Source organism: Orcinus orca, chromosome 20 (genome assembly GCF_937001465.1).
Source record: "Orcinus orca chromosome 20, mOrcOrc1.1, whole genome shotgun sequence".
Classification (NCBI taxonomy): Eukaryota; Metazoa; Chordata; class Mammalia; order Artiodactyla; family Delphinidae; genus Orcinus; species Orcinus orca.
This window is the reverse complement of record NC_064578.1, coordinates 4,515,392-4,534,106: the sequence shown is the minus strand read 5'-3', so window position 1 is coordinate 4,534,106 and position 18,715 is coordinate 4,515,392. Positions and strand designations below refer to the sequence as shown.

Sequence of the window (18,715 nt, the reverse complement as noted above, 5' to 3'; positions counted from 1 at the left end):
CTCCGTGTGTGGTATCATTCCCATTTTACAGAGGAGAACACTGAGACTCAGGGAAGTCAAGGGAGTTGCTGAGAGTTGCACAGCTGGTAGCTGGGGGAACTAGAATCAGAGCCCAGATCAGTGAGACGTGGGCCTCCACCCAATTTCTGCAGTGAGGGTTCCTCCCCCCACATCGCTCCACAAGTATTAAAAAGTAGTAGGGGGAAAAAAAGAGAGGGAAAAGAAAAGGGACAAAAAAGAAAGCAGTGGGCAGGCCCTTTGAGTTCATTACATCACTCTTGCCCCAGGATCGGAGCCTCCTGTTGCTCTGTGCGCCCAGCCCTACCGGCCTCCTTATGGGTCCCTCTGGTCACAGCCTCTGCCCCTCCTTCCCAAGTGAGCACCGGCCCAGTCTGATTCTCCAAGCATCCCTGTTCCCAGGAAGCCCCTTCCCTCCTGCACCAGCTTTGCCCCCAGGCTTGGTCAGGACTGGTTTCTCCCCCTTGGAATCAGCAATTCTTACGCGTGGTTCAAGATTTAAGAAGATACAAAACGGGGTCCAGTAGGAGTCTGTCACTGCCTCGGTTTTCCACCACCCTGTTCCCAGCCCCAAAGGCGACCCAGCCCCCGGTCTCTGTGGCTTCTGCTGGAGGTGTGCCCTGATTCGACTAGCAAATCCATCCTCTTCTCCTTCTGGTTATACATAGGCTAGCATATTGCTCATGACATGCTGCACCTTTTTTTTTTTTCTTCTCAAACTATTGCTAATGGTACCACTACTTGGGAAAACTCTTGGGCGGTGTCTACTGTCACTAAAAGCACGTAAACCCACCCTGTGACCCTGCGGTCCACTTCTAGGTCTGTGCCCAGGAGAAATGGGGGCTTCTGTCTGCTAAAAGACGTGCGCACAGTGGTCCCAGCAGTGTTATGTATAAGAGGCCAAACTGGGCACAGCCTGAACACCCAACCACATGCAAAGAGTTACATGAATCGTGCATATCCATGCAATGGCATCCTGGGAATACTACACAGCAACAAAAGACAGTGACTTACAGACCATGGAACAAGCTGGATGAGTCTTGCTAAGAGCCAGTTACAGGAGTACATGTGTACGGCTTCCTTTGTGTGGAGTTCCCAAACGGGCAGAAGAAATCCACGTTGATAGAAGCCCCAGTGTCGGTCATCTTCTGGGGGGCTGTCAACCAGGAGAGGGCCCGAGGGAGCCTTTTGGGAGCTGGAGAGGTTCCACGTGGCACCTGGTGGGGTTACTCTGTCGTACACATGCGCAGAAGTGCGTCCAGGCACACGCAGGATTTGTGTACAGGACTGTGTGTAAGTTATACTGCCATATATATTTCACATTTTCCATGTAGGTAAAGAAAAAAAAAACGTTTGTGCTCTTTGGGTGGCAGCAAAGGGTTTCACGGTATGGTGCTACCGTAATTAATGTAACCAATCCTTTATTAGCATCACGTGGGTTGTTTCTAGTACTTCGTTATTATAAACAATATTGCAGTGGATGACTGAACAGAAGCCATTCTGCAGTAAATAAATCTGCAAACGATATGAGGAGAACAGGTCCGTTTTCAACTTTGATGCTGCCGCCTGCCCTCCCCTGGGGCTCATCTGGCTTCACCTGCCCCTCCCGGCCTCGATGAGAGGCTCCATCCCCACCCCCTGGCACCAGCTCTCCTGTTACAAATTTCTGGAACCTTACCTATCAGATAGGTGGCGGAGGGTGTACTGGAGTCTCTTGAATGCGAATCTCTGATTTTAAATGAGTTTGATGATCCTTTCATGTTTCAAAGTTATTCATCATTATTCCCTTTCTGTGAACTCTTTGTTTATGTCCTTTGCCCTTTTTGTTTTGTTTTTTTGCGGTACGCGGGCCTCTCACTGCTGTGGCCTCGCCCGTTGCGGAGCACAGGCTCCGGACGCGCAGGCTCAGCGGTCATGGCTCCCGGGTCCAGCCGCTCCGCGGCACATGGGATCTTCCCGGACCGGGGCACAAACCCGCGTCCCCTGCATCGGCAGGCGGACTCTCAGCCACTGCGCCACCAGGGAAGCCCCCCTTTTGCCCATTTTTGAAAAACATGAGCTGCTAGTTTTTTCCCTTCTTCATAAGTAAGAGCCCTTCATTTGTTTGGGGAATTGTTTCTCATCGGTGTTCTAAGCTACAGATATGTTCCACAGTGTGGTGTTTACCTTGGGACTTAGCGTGTGGTGCTTCTTGCAGAAGACAACCCGGTTCTATGTAGTGAATTTATCAGTCTTTTCCTTCCTGGCGTCTGGCTTCATCTGGCACTCAGAACGCCCTTTCTTACTCTGAGATGTTTTTGAAATGTAGTCCATAGTTTCTTCTAGTACTTCAGTGGTTTCTTTTTTTCCTACTTGTCCTAAAATTTCTTTTATTGAAGTATAGTTGAGTTACAATGTTGTGTTAATTTCTACTGTACAGCAAAGTGATTCAGTTATATATATATAAGTGTGTGTGTATATATATATATATATACACACACACACACACATTCTTTTTCATATTCTTTTCCATTATGGCTTATCATAGGGTTTTTTTTTCCGGTACGCGGGCCTCTCACTGTTGTGGCCTCTCCCGTTGTGGAGCACAGGCTCCGGACGCGCAGGCTCAGCGGCCATGGCTCACGGGCCCAGCCGCTCCGCGGCATGTGGGATCTTCCCGGACCGGGGCACGAACCCGCGTCCCCTGCATCGGCAGGCAGACTCTCACTCCCAAGTGGGCCACTTGCTGGCTCTTCCTGGTGGCCGTTCCACCTGAAGGCCCCCTCTGCTCCATGGGAGCTCACTCCTGCACCTTCTTCAAGGCTGTTTTCTCGCGATTCCTGAGCGCCCGCACTCTGAACCGGGGCCCCGTGGCTCCTTCGTAGGGCGAGGTGTCCCCGTCACGGTATGGCCGCACGGGTCACGGGCATCTCTTGGCTTGTTCCTTCCTGGTGTTGCCAGATCCCCAGAGGACGTCCAGCTGCATTTGACTTTCAGATAAACAGCGAATCGCTTTTTAGTATACGTGAGTTCTATGCAGTGTTTGCCAAGCACATATACTGAAAGATGATCCATTGTTTATCTGGAGTTCGGAAGTAACTGGACATCCTGCACTTCTTTTCTTTTTTTTTTTTGCTTATTCTGGCGGCCCTATTAGGAACCCCCTCCCCTACCGTGTTCTTGGAGCTGCTGGAGGATGAGGACATCCCCGCCCTCTGTTGTCCCTGTTCATCACCCCATTGCTTAGGTTCGCTTATGCTTCCTGGGTGCCAGGCCCTGAACTCGGGGCTCCGAGTCCCTGGTTTCCCGTTACCTCACGGCAGCTTATGGAATCCCTGCTGTTATAACCCCCACTTTGCAGAGGGGGAAATCGAGGCATGGGGGAGGTTTGGGGCAAATATGTTGCAGAAATAAATGTTTGCATGAACCCTTTAAAGAGGGAAGCGAGCATTGGGGTCTAACTCAGTAAGTGTTTGAGGTGAACCAGAGCTGGATGGGACGCAGAGGAAGCCGGGCTCTGCTCAGAGGAGACGGTTCACCCCCAGGTGCCATGTGGTCGCTTGCTCTGCCGTGAGCTCACAGCTCATCTTTCAGCGATGCTGTTTACCTCTGTGGTTCCCTTGGAAGCCTCCGCCAGGTAGCATCAGCCCTGGACTGTCTTGCTTGGTGAAAATGCCCTGAGAAGTTCATGTGTTCCAGACTCTTTCCTCGGGTCTCGGGAAGACCCCACTCACCATCACCAGTGTGGGTCTGTCCTCTGTGAGCAAACGATCCTTCGGGGGTCACAAAGGAGGCACAGAAGGTCACATATTATATGATTCTATTCATATGAAATATGTAGAATTGGTAAATCTGTGGAGGCAGACAGCAGATTGGAGGTTGCCAGGAGCTGGGTGTGTGTGTGTGACTGATGATGGTACGAGGTCTCCTTTTGGGGTGACAGCAATGTCTCACCACTAGGTAGATGGGGTGATTGCACGACACTGAGAATGTTCTGAATCTCCCTGAATTGTTCACTCCAAGATGGGTCATTTTATGTTATGTGAATTTCACCTTAGTGAAAAAGAACTTTGTAAAAAAAAAAAAAAGGGGGGGGGGGCTTCCCTGGTGGCGCAGTGGTTGAGAGTCCGCCTGCCGATGCAGGGGACACGGGTTCGTGCCCCGGTCCGGGAAGATCCCACATGCCGCGGAGCGCCTGAGCCCGTGAGCCATGGCTGCTGAGCCTGCGCGTCCGGAGCCTGTGCTCCGCAACGGGAGAGGCCACAGCAGTGAGAGGCCCGCGTACCGCAAAAAAAAAAAAAAAAAAAGACACAAAGGAGGGGTGGTGCCTCCCAAATCAGGCTGGACAGGAAGGGAGAATCAGGGGTGCCCCAGAGGGTGCCTGACCTGAGTCAGGATGGGCCAGTCTTTACAGAAGGAAAACGCTGCGATTCAAACCTGGCAGAATCCACAAAGCACATGTCCTTAAGGGGTAGAGGGGGCCACACGAGAGCACCCACGTGCCAGTGGGAACAGGGACCACATTCCAGTCCCATCTGAGGGCTGTGCTTTCTGAGAATGGCAGCCCTGCAGTAAGGCGGGGTGCGCCCCTGCGGATGCCCTGTCCTAGCAGCCTGGGAACACAGGAGGGACCTGGGACCCCGGCTGAAGTGGGTTGGGAAGTGGATGGGCGTTAACAAAGCAGAGACAGCAAGTGTAGACGGCTTCTTCCCAAGCTCGATCGTGGGGAAGGAGAGGAGTGAGTGTGTGGTCTCCAGCGTGAAGCCCAGAACGGAGGTTAGGGGTACGGGGAAAACCACACGGAAATGCGGCAGAGGGATTGGAGACCCGCAGGGGTGGGGCGGAGGTCTGAGACCTGATGCAGTTGGGGCCCAGGAGCGAGTTGGGGACACAGGTCAAGTTTTTAGAGGGAGTTCAAGTCTAAGTGGCTTTTTATTTTTTAAAGAAGGAATATTTTCTTTTTTTAATTTAATTTACTTATTTATTTTTGGCTGCGTTTTGTCTTCATTGCTGCACGCAGGCTTTCTCTAGTTGCAGCGAGCGGGGGCTACTCTTTGTTGCGGTGCGCGGCCTTCTCATTGCGGTAGTTTCTCGTTGCAGAGCACAGGCTCTAGGCGCGCGGGCTTCAGTAGTTGTGGCTCGCGGGCTCTAGAACATAGGCTCAGTAGTTGTGGAGCACGGGCTTTGTTGCTCCGCGGCATGTGGGATCTTCCCGGACCAGGGCTCAAACCCATGTCCCCTGCATTGGCAGGCAGATTCTTAACCACTGCGCCACCAGGGAAGTCCCCAAGTGGCTTTTAAATTTTTTTTTGAAAGATAAAATTTATTGAGGTGAAATTCACATAACATAAAATTCCCCACGTTAAAGTGACCAATTCAGTGGCACCGAGTGCATCCCTAATGTCATGTGACCCCTGCTTCTGGTGGAACCCCCCAGTGGAGGGCTCCAAACATTTTGGTCACCCCTAAAAGAAACGTCACACCCAGAGCAGCTGCTCTCCAGTCATCCCCCTGCCGCCGGCACCTGGCAGCCATGCATCTACTTTCTGTCTCCGTGGATTTACCTGTTCTGGACATCCCCTAAAAACAGAATCACGTGATACGTGGCTTTTGTGTTCGGCTTCCTTCACTCAACGTGAAATTTTCGAGGTTCATCCGTGTTGGAGGATTGTCGTCATTCCCTAGGGCTCCTGAGACAAAGCACTCTAAATTATGGTGGCTTCAAACAACAGAAATTTATTCTCTCACGGTTCTGGAGGCCAGACGTCCCAGATGACGGTGTTGGCAGGGCCTGGCTGTCTCTAACGGCTGTAGTGGAGAACCTGTGCCATGCCTTTCTCTTAGCTTCCGGTCCTGCTGGCGATCCCTGATGTCCTGGGCTTGCAGAGGCATCGCTCCTTGCTCTGTCTTCACATCGTCTTCTGGCCATGTGGGTCTGTCCCTGTGTCCAGAGCACTCCTTCTTATGAGAACATCAGGCATATTCGATTAGGGCCCACGCTAGTGACCTCCTTCTCACTTGGTTACCTCTGTAAAGACCCTATTTCTAAATGAGGTCGCATTCTGACGTTCTGGGGGTTATAACTTCAAGGTAGCTTCTTTTTCATTCCAGATTTTTTTTTTTAAGATTTCTTTATTATTTATTTATTTATTTCATTATTTTTGGCTGCGTCGATCTTAGTTGCAGCACGCAGGATCTTCGTTGAGCCACGTGGGATCTTGTGTTGCGGTGTGCAGGCTCTGCGTTGTGGTGTGCGGGCTTCTCTGTAGTTGCGCCATGCGGGTTTTCTCTCTCTAGTTGTGGCGCGCAGGCTCCAGGGTGCATGGGCTCTGTAGCTGTGGCGTGTGGGCTCCAGAACACGTGGGCTCTGTAGTTTGCGGCAACAAGCTCTCTGGTTGAGGCGCGAGAGCTCAGTAGTTGTGGCACACGGGCTTAGGTGCCCCGAGGCATGTGGGATCTTAGTTCCTGGACCAGGGATCGAACCCGCGTCCCCTGCATTGTAAGGCCGATTCTTTACCACTGGACCACCAAGGAAGTCCCTCCTTCCAGATTTATTGAGATATAATTGACATACAGCACTAAGTTTAAGGTGTACAGCAGAATGATTTGACCTACACACATCGTGAAATGATTATCACAGTAAGTTTAGCGAACATCCAGCTCATATTTTTTCCTTGTGATGAGAACTCTTAGGACTTACCTTCTTAACAACTTTTGTACATAACATACGGCACTGTTAGCTATATTTATCATTTTGTACATTATATGCCTAGTACTTATTTATCTTATAACTAGAAATTTGAACCTTTTGACCACCTTCATCCAATTCACCCTCCCCACCTCTGGTAACCATAAATCTGATCTCTTTTTCTATGAGATCAAATGTTGTTTTTTGAAGTTTAATTGACCTATGACACTATGTTAGTTCCTGGTATACAACATAGTGATTCAGCATTTCTGTATATTTCAAAATGATCACCAGGATGTCTAGTAACAATCTGTCACCATACGAAGATATTACTTAATAATTGCATGTGTCCCTCTCACACTGTCGATTTCATACCTGCGACACGTTTATTTTGCAGTTTGCAAAATTTGTACGTCTTAATCTCCCTCACCTATTTCTCTCCTCCCACCACCCCTCTTCCCTCTGACAACCACTTGTTTGTTTTCAGCGTCTGTAACTCTGTTTCTGTTTTGTGATGTTTGTTCATTTGTTTTTTAGAGTCCACATATAAGTGATATCCTACAGTATTTGTCTTTCTCTGTCTGACTTACGTCACTGAGCGTGATACTCTCTAGGTCCATCCATGCTGTTGCAAATGGCAAGGTTTCATTCTTTTTATGGTTGAGTAATATTCCATTGTGTGTGTGTGAGTGTGTGTGAGTGTGTGTTTACATATATATATATATATATATATATACACACACACACATATATATACACTGCATCTTCTTTATCTCTTCATCTATTACTGGGCACTTAGGTTGCTTCCATATCAAGGTATCTTTTTTGAAAAGACACAGTTCGACCCAGAGCATAGCATCCATCAGCACTTCATTCCTTTTTGAGGCTGAATAATATTCCATTGTGTGGAGAGAGCACATCTCGTTCATCCCTCATCCGTTGACGGGCCTTTGAGCTGCTGTGAATTGTGCTGCTGTGAACGTCCACGAACGTGTAGTTATTTGAGTCCCTGTTTTCTGTTCTCTTGTTCACATACCTGGGAGTGTGTCAATGACTTTCACTCAGAGAACACAGTTGGAGGCCAGGTGCCCTCCCACTTTGGGCTCAGACTCTGTCCCCACCGTCATGGTCACAGTACACAGCTGGAATGTGGACCCTCCCCCTCCAGGCGGCCTTTCCTGGCCCCTCCCCTTACACACCCAAGCCTCTTTCGGCCACTTGGCTGGTTCCCAGGGACATGCGCTCGGACAAACTGGGAGTTCCTGAGAAATGGTGGGAACTCCTGCTAATCGTGACCCACAAAGGCAGAGGGAGTGGATTCCTTTGATCCTTTTTTTTTTGCTTGTGGATTTTGTGTGTGTGTGGTAAAATGTACATAACATTTACCATCTTAACTGTTTTTAAGTGCATGGTCCAGTGGCATTAAGTACATTCACGTGGTCCTCCAATCATCACTACCGTCCGTCTCCAGAACTTTTTCAACTTCTCCCACTGAAACTCTGTCCCCATTAAACACTAACTCCCGGGACTTCCCTGGCGGTCCAGTGGTGAGGACTTGGCGCTTTCACCGCCGTGGCCCAGATTCAGTCCCTGCTCAGGGAACTGAGATCCCGCAAGCTGAGCGACGTGGCCAAAAACAAAACAAGACAAACAAACAAAAAACCCACTAATTCCTCCCCAGCTGCTGGTAACCACCATTCTACCTCCTGTCTCTATGAATTTCTCTATGGTGGGTACCACACATAAGTGGTATCATAACAGTATTTGTCCTTTTGTAACTGGCGTATTTCACTTAGCATAAGGTCCTCCAGCTTCATCCATGATGTGGTAGGTGTCAGAATTCCCTTCCTTTTTCAGGTTGAATAATATTCCATTGTGTGGCTAGACCACACTTTGCTTACCCATTTATCTCTTGATGGATTTTTTTTTTCCTGAAACATTTATATTAACATATTTCTATACAAATAACCCAAAGAAAGTTTAGTATTAGTTTTTTTGTTTTTTTTTAAGTTTTATTTCATTTAACTTTTTATACAGCAGGTTCTTATTAGTCATCCATTTTAGACATATCAGTGTATACATGTCAATCCCAACCGCCCAATTCATCCCACCACCACCACCACCCGCCCGCCGCTTCCCCCTTGGTGTCCATTCCTTTGTTCTCTAGATCTGTGTCTCAATTTCTGCCCTACAAACTGGTTCATCTGTACCATTTTTCTAGATTTCACATACATGCATTAATATACGATATTTGTTTTTCTCTTTCTGACTTACTTCACTCTGTATGACAGTCTCTAGATCCATCCACGTCTCAACAAATGACCCAATTTCGTTCCTTTTTATAGCTGAGTAATATTCCATTGTATATATGTACCACAACTTCTTTATCCATTCGTCTGTCGATGGGCATTTAGGTTGTTTCCATGACCTGGCTATTGTAAATAGTGCTGCAATGAACATTGGGGTGCATGCGTGTTTTTGAACTACGGTTTTCTTTGGGTATATGCCCGGTAGTGGGATTGCTGGATCATATGGTGATTCTATTTTTAGCTTTTTAAGGAACCTCCATACTGTTCTCCATAGTGGCTGTATCAACTTACATTCCCACCAGCAGTGCAAGAGGGTTCCCTTTTCTCCACACCCTCTCTAGCATTTGTTGTTTGTAGACTTTATTTTTTATTTTTTATTTTTTTAGCGTTGCACAGGCCTTTCACTGCTGTGGCCTCTCCCATTGCGGAGCACAGTCTCCAGACGTGCAGGCTCAGCGGCCATGGCTCACGGGCCCAGCCATTCCACGGCATGTGGGATCTTCCCGGACCGGGGCACGAACCCGTGTCCCCTGCATCAGCAGGCAGACTCTCAACCACTGCGCCACCAGGGAAGCCCTGTTTGTAGATTTTCTGATGATGCCCATTCTAACTGGTGTGAGGTGATACCTCATTGTAGTTTTGATTTGCATTTCTCTAATAATTAGTGATGTTGAGCAGCTTTTCATGTGCCTCTTGGCCATCTGTGTGTCTTCTTTGGAGAAATGTCTATTTAGGTCTTCTGCCTATTTTTGGATTGCATTGTTGGTTTCTTTAATATTGAGCTGCATGAGCTGTTTATATATATTGGAGATTAATCCTTTGTCCGTTGATTCGTTTGCAAATATTTTCTCCCATTCTGAGGGTTGTCTTTTCATCTTGTTTATGGTTTCCTTTGCTGTACAAAAGCTTTGAAGTTTCATTAGGTCCCATTTGTTTGTTTTTGTTTTTATTTCCATTTCTCTAGGAGGTGGATCAAAAAAGATCTTGCTGTGATTTATGTCAAAGAGTGTTCTTCCTATGTTTTCCTCTAAGAGTTTTATAGTGTCCAGTCTTACATTTAGGTCTCTAATCCATTTTGAGGTTTTTTTGTTTGTTTGTTTGTTTTTGCGGTATGTGGGCCTCTCACATTTGTGGCCTCTGCCTTTGCGGAGCACAGGCTCCAGATGCGAAGGCTCAGCGGCCATGGCTCACGGGCCCAGCTGCTCGGCGGCATGTGGGATCTTCCCGGACCGGGGCACAAACCCATGTCCCCTGCATTGGCAGGCGGACTCTCAACCACTGCGCCACCAGAGAAGCCCCATTTTGAGTTTATTTTTGTGTACAGTGTTAGGGAGTGTTCTAATTTCATTCTTTCACGTGTAGCTGTCCAGTTTTCCCAGCACCACTTATTGAAGAGACTGTCTTTTCTCCATTGTATATCCCTGCCTCCTTTGTCATAGATTAGTTGACCATAGGTGCGTGGGTTTATCTCTGGGTTTTCTATCTTGTTCCATTGATCTATGTTTCTGTTTTTGTGCCAGTACCATATTGTCTGGATTACTGTAGCTCTGTAGTATAGTCTGAAGTCAGGGAGCCTGATTCCTCCAGCTCCGTTTTTTTCCCTTAAGACTGCTTTGGCTATTTGGGGTCTTTTGTGTCTCCATACAAATTTTAAGATTTTTTGTTCTAGTTCTGTAAAAAATGTCATTAGTAATTTGATAGGGATTGCATTGAATCTGTAGATTGCTTTGGGTAGTATAGTCGTTTTCACAATATTGATTCTTCCAATCCAAGAACATGGTATATCTCTCCATCTGTTGGTATCATCTTTAATTTCTTTCATCAGTGTCTTATAGTTTTCTGCATACAGGGCTTTTGTCTCCCTAGGTAGGTTTATTCCTAGGTATTTTATTCTTTTTGTTGCAGTGGTACATGGGAGTGTTTCCTTAATTTCTCTTTCAGATTTTTCATCATTAGTGTACAGGAATGCAAGAGATTTCTGTACATTAATTTTGTATCCTGCTACTTTACCAAATTCACTGATTAGCTCTAGTAGTTTTCTGGTAGCATCTTTAGGATTCTCTATGTATAGTATCATGTCATCTGCAAAGAGTGACAGTTTTACTTCTTCTTTTCCAATTTGTATTCCTTTTATTTCTTTTTCTTCTCTGATTGCCGTGGCTAGGACTTCCAAAACAATGTTGAATAATAGTGGTGAGAGTGGACATCCTTGTCGTGTTCCTGATCTTAGAGGAAATGGTTTCAGGTTTTCACCATTGAGAGTAATGTTTGCTGTGGGTTTGTCGTATATGGCCTTTATTATGTTGAGATAGGTTCCCTCTATGCCCACTTTCTGGAGAGTTTTTATCATATATGGTGTTGAATTTTGTCAAAAGCTTTTTCTGCATCTATTGAGATGATCATATGGTTTTTCTTCTTCAGTTTGTTAGTATGTTTTATCACATTGATTGATTTGTGTATATTGAAGAATCCTTGCATCTCTGGGATAAACCCCACTTGATCATGGTGTATGATCCTTTTAATGTGTTGTTGGGTTCTGTTTGCTAGTGTTTTGTTGAGGATTTTGGCATCTATATTCATCAGTGATATTGGTCTGCAATTTTCTGTTTTTGTAGTATCTTTGTCTGGTTTTGGTATCAGGGTGATGGTGGCCTCATAGAATGAGTTTGGGAGTGCTCCTTCCTCCGCAATTTTTTGGAAGAGTTTGAGAAGGAAAGGTGTTCGCTCTTCTCTAAATGTTTGATAGAATTCGCCTGTGAAGCCATCTGGTCCTGGGCTTTTGTTTGTTGGAAGATTTTTTTTTTTTTTTTTTGTGGTACGTGGGCCTCTCACTGTTGTGGCCTCTCCCGCTGCGGAGCACAGGCTCCGGATGCGCAGGCCTGGTGGCCATGGCTCACGGGCCCAGCCACTCCGCGGCATGTGGGATCCTCCCGGACCGGGGCACGAACCCGTGTCCCCTGCATCGGCAGGCGGACTCTCAACCACTGCGCCACCAGGGAATCCCCTGTTGGAAGATTTTTAATCACCGTTTCAATTTCATTACTTGTGATTGGTCTGTTCATATTTTCTATTTCTTCCTGGTTCAGTCTTGGAAGGTTATACCTTTCTAAGAAATTTGTCCATTTCTTCCAGGTTGTGCATTTTATTGGCATACAGTTGCTTGTAGTAGTCTCTTAGGATGCTTTGTATTTTTGCGGTGTCTTTTGTAACTCCTCCTTTTTCATTTCTAATTTTATCGATTTGAGTCCTCTCCCTCTTTTTCTTGATGAGTCTGGCTAATGGTTTATCAATTTTGTTTATCTTCTCAAAGAATCAGCTTTTAATTTCATTGATCTGTGCTATTGTTTTCTTTGTTTCTATTTCATTTATTTCTGCTCTGATTTTATGATTTCTTTCCTTCTAGTAACTTTGAGTTTTGTTTGTTCTTCTTTCTCTAGTTCCTTTAGGTGTAAGGTTAGATTGTTTATTTGAGATGTTTGTTATTTCTTGAGGTAGGATTGTATAGCTATAAACTTCCCGCTTAGAACTGCTTTTGCTGCATCCCATAGGTTTTGGATCGTCGTGTTTTCATTGTCATTTGTCTCTAGGTATTTTCTGATTTCCTCTTTGATTTCTTCAGTGATCTCTTGGTTATTTAGTAACGTATTGTTTAGCCTCCATGTGTTTGTGTTTTTTACACTTTTTTCCCTGTGATTCATTTCTAATCTCATAACGTTGTGGTCAGAAAAGATGCTTGATATGATTTCAGTTTTCTTAAATTTACTGAGGCTTGATTTGTGACCCAAGGTGTGACCTATCCTGGAGAATGTTTCATGCGCAATTGAGAAGAAAGTGTACTCTGCTGTTTTGGGATGGAATGTCCTATAAATATCGATTAAATCTATCTGGTCTGTTGTGTCATTTAAAGCTTGTGTTTCCTTATTTATTTTCATTTTGGATGATCTGTCCATTGGTGTAAGTGAGGTGTTAAAGTCCCCCACTAGTATTGTGTTACTATCGATTTCCTCTTTTATAGCTGTTAGCAGTTGCCTTATATATTGAGGTGCTCCTGTGTTGGGTGCATATATATATTTATAATTGTTATACCTTCTTCCTGGATTGATCCCTTGATCATTATGTAGTGTCCTTCCTTGTCTCTTGTAACATTCTTTATTTTAAAGTCTATTTTATCTGATATGAGTATTGCTACTCCAGCTTTCTTTTGATTTCCATTTGCATGGAAAATCTTTTTCTATCCCCTCACTTTCAGTCTGTATGTGTCCCTAGGTCTGAAGTGGGTCTCTTGTAGACAGCATATAGATGGGTCTTGTTTTTGTATCCATTCAGCAAGCCTGTGTCTTTTGGTTGGAGTATTTAATCCATTCACATTTAAGGTAGTTATCGATATGTAGGTTCCTATTACCATTTTCTTAATTGTTTTGGGGTTGTTTTTGTAGGTTCTTGTCCTCTGTTGTGTTTCCCATTTAGAGACGTTCCTTTAGCATCTGTTGTAGAGCTGGTTTGGTGGTGCTGAATTCTCTTAGCTTTTGCTTGTCTGTAAAGCTTTTGATTTCTCCATCGAATCTGAATGAGATCCTTGCTGGGTAGACTAATCTTGGTTGTAGGTTCTTCCCTTTCATCACTTTAAGTATATCATGCCACTCCCTTCTGGATTGTAGAGTTTCTGCTGAGAAATCAGCTGTTAACCTTATGGGTGTTCCTTTGTATGTTATTTGTCATTTCTCCCTTGCTGCTTTCAGTAATTTTTCTTTGTCTTTAATTTTTGATTTGATTACTGTGTGTCTCGGCGTGTTTCTCCTTTGGTTTATCCTGTATGAGACTCTCTGCGCTTCCTGGACTTGGGTGGCTATTTCCTTTCCCATGTTAGGGAAGTTTTCAACTATAATCTCTTCAAATATTTTCTCGGGTCCTTTCTCTCTCTCTTCTCCTTCTGGGACCCCTATAATGCGAATGTTGTTGTGTTTAATGTTGTCCCATAGGTCTCTTAGGCTGTCTTCGTTTCTTTTCATTCTTTTTTCTTTATTCTGTTCTGCAGCAGTGAATTCCAGCATTCTGTCTTCCAGGTGACTTATCCGTTCTTCCACCTCAGGTATTCTGCTATTGATTCCTTCTAGTGTAGTTTTCATTTCAGTTATTGTATTGTTCATCTCTCTTTGTTCTTTAATTCTTCTAGGTCTTTGTTAAACATCTCTTGCATCTCCTCGATCTTTGCCTCCATTCTTTTTCTGAGGTCCTGGTTCATCTTCACTATCATTATTCTGAATTCTTTTTCTGGAATGTTGCCTATCTCCACTTCATTTAGTTGTTTTTCTGGGGTTTTATCTTGTTCCTTCATCTGGTACATAGCCCTCTGCCTTTTCATCTTGTCTGTCTTTCTGTGAATGTGGTTTTTGTTCCACAGGCTGCAGGGTTGTAGTTCTTCTTGCTTCTGCTGTCTGCCCTCTGGTGAATGAAGCTATCTAAGAGGCTTGTGTAAGTTTCCTGATCTCTTTTCTTAAAAAAATTGAAATGTAGAGAAATTATTTGAGCCTAGCATCAAATGCAAATCAAAGGAGATTTTTAAAAAATAGAATTCACAATTTTTCTGCCTGTACTTTCAGTGTTGGTTAAAAACACACAGATTCGGGACTTCCCTGGTGGCGCGGTGGTTAAGAATCCGCCTGCCACTGTGGGGGACATGGATTCAAGCCCTGGTCTGGGAAGATCCCACATGCCACAGAGCAACTAAGCCCGTGCACCACAACTACTGAGCCTGCGCTCTAGAGCCCATGAGCCACAGCTACTGAGCCCACGTGCCACAACTACTGAGCCTGCGCACACCACAACTACTGAAGCCCATGCTCTGCAACAAGGGAAGCCACCTCAACGAGAAGCCCGCGCACCGCAACGAAGAGTAGCCCCCGCTCTCTGCAACTAGACAGAGCCCGCACACAACAAGGAAGACCCAACCCAGCCAAATATAAAATAAATTTTAAAAAATAAAAGCACACAGATTCAAAAAAATGAATAAAAATTTAAAAATAAAATAAAACCACACAGATTTAAATATTTATGTATCTTCCAGAGCCACTTGTAGAAGCCTCGGCCTCTGAGAGAACATCAGGGAATATCATCTCCAAAGAGACAAAGTCCCACAGAGAAGCTCCTCCAGTGCTGGGGTCACCACACCTCCTAAATCCCTCTGGTTCTTTAGGCTGCTGGTCGCTTGTGAAATATTTACTGAATGCACCTGCCACGTGCAAGGCACAATTACAGAGTTGGGTTTTCTTAAATCTTCAAAACTACCTGGGACAGATTATCATCCCTGGTTACGGGGCTGGTCAGTGACAGAGGGGGATTTGAACCCAGGTCTGTGTGATTCCAACCTCCGTGCCCCTTCTGTCGCTCTGGGCGTCTTCCTGCTCTTGAGTTGTCTGAACGTGGCTGAGCCACCCGAGTGATGTCACCGTCATTGTCATTCCAACCAAGTGTCGGAGGCCTGGTCCCTGAGACAGGTACCAGGCCAGCATTTACTCGGAGTTCATGGTGAGTCTGGACTGTGTCAAGCCCTGTACAGGCACACACTTGCTTGATTCCAAAAAAGCAGGACGAGGTAGCTAGCCATCATCATCCCCATTTTGCAGATGAGGAAATTATGATCAGAGAGGTCAACACTTGCCCGAGGTGACATGCTGGCCAGTGGAGCTGGACTGTCTCCTGGGCAGTGCTGACAATGAGGGTAAAATGAGGCTTGTGGCCGAGAGTGCGTATCCAGTCGTCCACACCGTGGCGCTAAGTGCACGTACACTTGGATTGGTGTCCTGAGCTCTGACTGACAGATGCTCGCGGAGCAGCCCCTGGGTACCAGGCCCTGGTCTTGCCTTCTGGAGGGGCTGCGTCATGAGCAGATGGCGGCATCCGAGTGATAATCACTTGCTGGTCATGTTGCAAATGAAAGTTGTGTAAGTGCCGTCAAGGAGACCTCCAGGGTGCCGAGAGGGTAGAGCAAGGTAACTCAGCTGGTCTGGGAAGACATCAGGACAGGACCCCCACCTATTTCTTTCTTCAAAAAATTTTTTTAATTTAATATTTATTTATTATTTATTAAATATTTATTATTTTAAATGTTTATTTGGCTGTGCTGGGTCTTAGTTGCGGCACACAGGATCTTCCTTGATGTGTGCGGGATCTTTTAGTTGCGGTATGTGAACTCTTAGTTGCAGCACGCGGGATCTAGTTCCCTGACCAGGGATCGAACCCGGGCCCCCTGCATTGGGAGCGTGGAGTCTTAACCACTGGACCGCCAGGGAAGTCCCCCATCATCTATTTCTAAAGCAGGTCTTCTCGCCCTCAGCTGGATGGACGTTTCTTTTCCAGGTCATTCCTTGTAGGATGCTTGGCAGCACAAGTGGCCTCTACACTAGATGCCAGTAGCACCCCTGCCCATTATGACAACCAAACATGTCTCCAGACAGTGGCAAAGTCCCCCAGGAGGCAAAACTGCCCTTGGTTGAGAACCCTGGATTTAAAGTTTGGTTTGGCAGTCGGGAAAGTGTACCATCTTCTGCAGGGGCACCGGAGCAGTCCACTCCTGGGGACACAGGACTCCTCCAGTGGGCAGTGGATTTTTTAGCTAGTATGCTGCTGCCCCACCCGAGGCCGAGCAGAAGGGAGAGGAGGGGGCTAGATTTATACCTTCAGGGTTGCTTGAGATGCTGCGTAAAAAGTGAGTTGAGTGTGGTCATGCCAGACAGAAATGGTCAGCTGGAGAACACCAGGCAGGCAGGTCCTGTAACCCCAGGACTGTGTCCATCTGCAGTGTGATCAAGGATTGAGCACTTGATTTGGTACCACTGAACCAGGTCTTGAGAGCAGAAAAAACATCCTGTCTCGGCTGTGATGGGCATTTCTCTGGGAAGTGGATCTTGCACAGTGAAGAAAGTAAGCTTGACTTAAGCAGAGAGAGTCTGTCGAGTGATATGTGTAATAATCATTGGTTGCTTCCTGGTCACTGGCACGGTGAGAAGCACCCCCCGGAAGTGGGTGTGGTTAGCAGTGCATTTCTAAGCAAACAAGGCGTTTGGGAGATGGGGGCGGGCGGGGAATGGCAAGAAGTAACAGAGGAATTTACCGTCTCTGTTCCAGCTGAAGGAAGAGGTTAGCCAATGCCACTCCCCTTCCTCCTTCCCAGTGCCAGACTACCTGGTGGAAAAGGAAAAGATGATTATCATGTTCTAGGGGTAAGAATACTAGGAATAATTTTGCAAAAATACTCAGCGTTTTCCTAATTATGAGGTCTCCTCTGTGTTCCCGTGTCCTCCCACACCCTTCAGGTGTTTCAGGTGGCTTCTTCCCAGACCTGCTAGACACCCATACCTTGGCCGGGTTCCCCCCTCTTCTTAGGTTATTGCAGACATCTCCCAGAACAGGCTGTGATATCGCCAGTCACCATCAGGGGGCACTCTCTGTAGTATGGGGCAAACTTCACAGAATCCCAGACGTTGAAGGTCCAGGGTTCTAAGCCTGTGCATTGTTGCCTTGTTCCGTCAGCTTTGTGAGTTCCGGTGCTTGCATCTGTAACAGCCAACAACTGGAAACAATCCATCAGCAGTAGAACAGATAAAGAAATTGTGCTATAGTCTTTTGGCGGTATATTATGCAGCCATGAAAATTAGCGAACCATCACTACACACATCATGCGTGAATCTCACTAATAACCTTGAGTCAAAAGCATATATATTGCATGTTACCATTTACACAGGGTTCAAACCCCAGCAAAACAAATCTCCTGGGGGCTGGTAATGTCTGTTTCTTGATTCGGAGGCTGGTTATATGGGTCAGTTGGTGAAAATTCGAGCTGTACAGTTAAGATCTGCACACTTTCTCTTTGTATATTAGACTTTAAAAAGACATATCAGTACAAAACCTGTGCGCCTAATAGCAATCCTGCTTCTTTTCACAGATTGACGGACAAAATGAGTTGAAAGCCATCGAGAAAGAGAAGACGGTGGTCGCTCTGCCCGCCAAGGAAGCAAGCAAATGCCACAGAGAGGATCTGGCCAAAGCATTTTATGTAAGAATTGAATTTGTATCTGATGCCAGGTGCGGTAGGGTTTTTAGATTAAGGAGAGAGCAGTACAAAGTCCTGAAAGTGGCTTTAGAATTCTGTGCTGTAGTACATTTTTATCATCACTGCTAGAAAATACTATCGCCATTGAGCCATTCTGATTTCCACCAGGAGTGGCATCCACGTTAATGGCAGTGGCGCTAATCGTCAAGGCCCTTCCTAGCAGCCAGGATCCTCCCAGCTCTCTGTGTACCTGTTGATGGGAGACAGAGGATGTCTCAGGGGACCCACACGGTTCCACAGCAGCACAGCCAGAGTTGAGTCCAGGTGTTTTAACATCAAAGCTCAAACTCTTCACCGTGTGCTGTGCACACCCTTCATCTTTTCTAATCCATGGTGTTTCCAGTGACCGAAAACAAATCTCACCAGTTTCTCCAGCGAATTTGAATTCCTGGCCAGTACAAGACAAAACCCAAACCAAAAAACCACTTCTGTTCCATGAGGCTCCCCTCTGAGGCTGAAGGACTTTGCTTGCTTTATGTTTTTAATTATCTTTACTTAGATAACTGAGCACACATGGGGGGGGGGGGGGGGGTGTGTGTGTGTGTGTGTGTGTGTGTGTGTGTGTGTGTGTGTGTGTGTGTGTGTGTGTGTGTGTGTGTGTGTGTGTGTGTG

General features: G+C 46.1%; 1 protein-coding gene across 3 annotated transcripts in view; it reads left to right on the top strand.

The window, feature by feature from the left end:
- ATP2C2 (ATPase secretory pathway Ca2+ transporting 2) overlaps positions 1-18,715 on the top strand; it is a 75,787-nt gene that overhangs the window by 11,873 nt on the left and 45,199 nt on the right. For all 3 annotated transcript variants that reach the window (XM_004280089.4, XM_012536824.3, XM_033406358.2), the window contains one exon: positions 17,936-18,046. In XM_004280089.4, the coding sequence (XP_004280137.1) occupies positions 17,936-18,046 (111 nt within the window). Of the gene's footprint in view, positions 1-17,935; positions 18,047-18,715 lie in introns of those variants that run through there.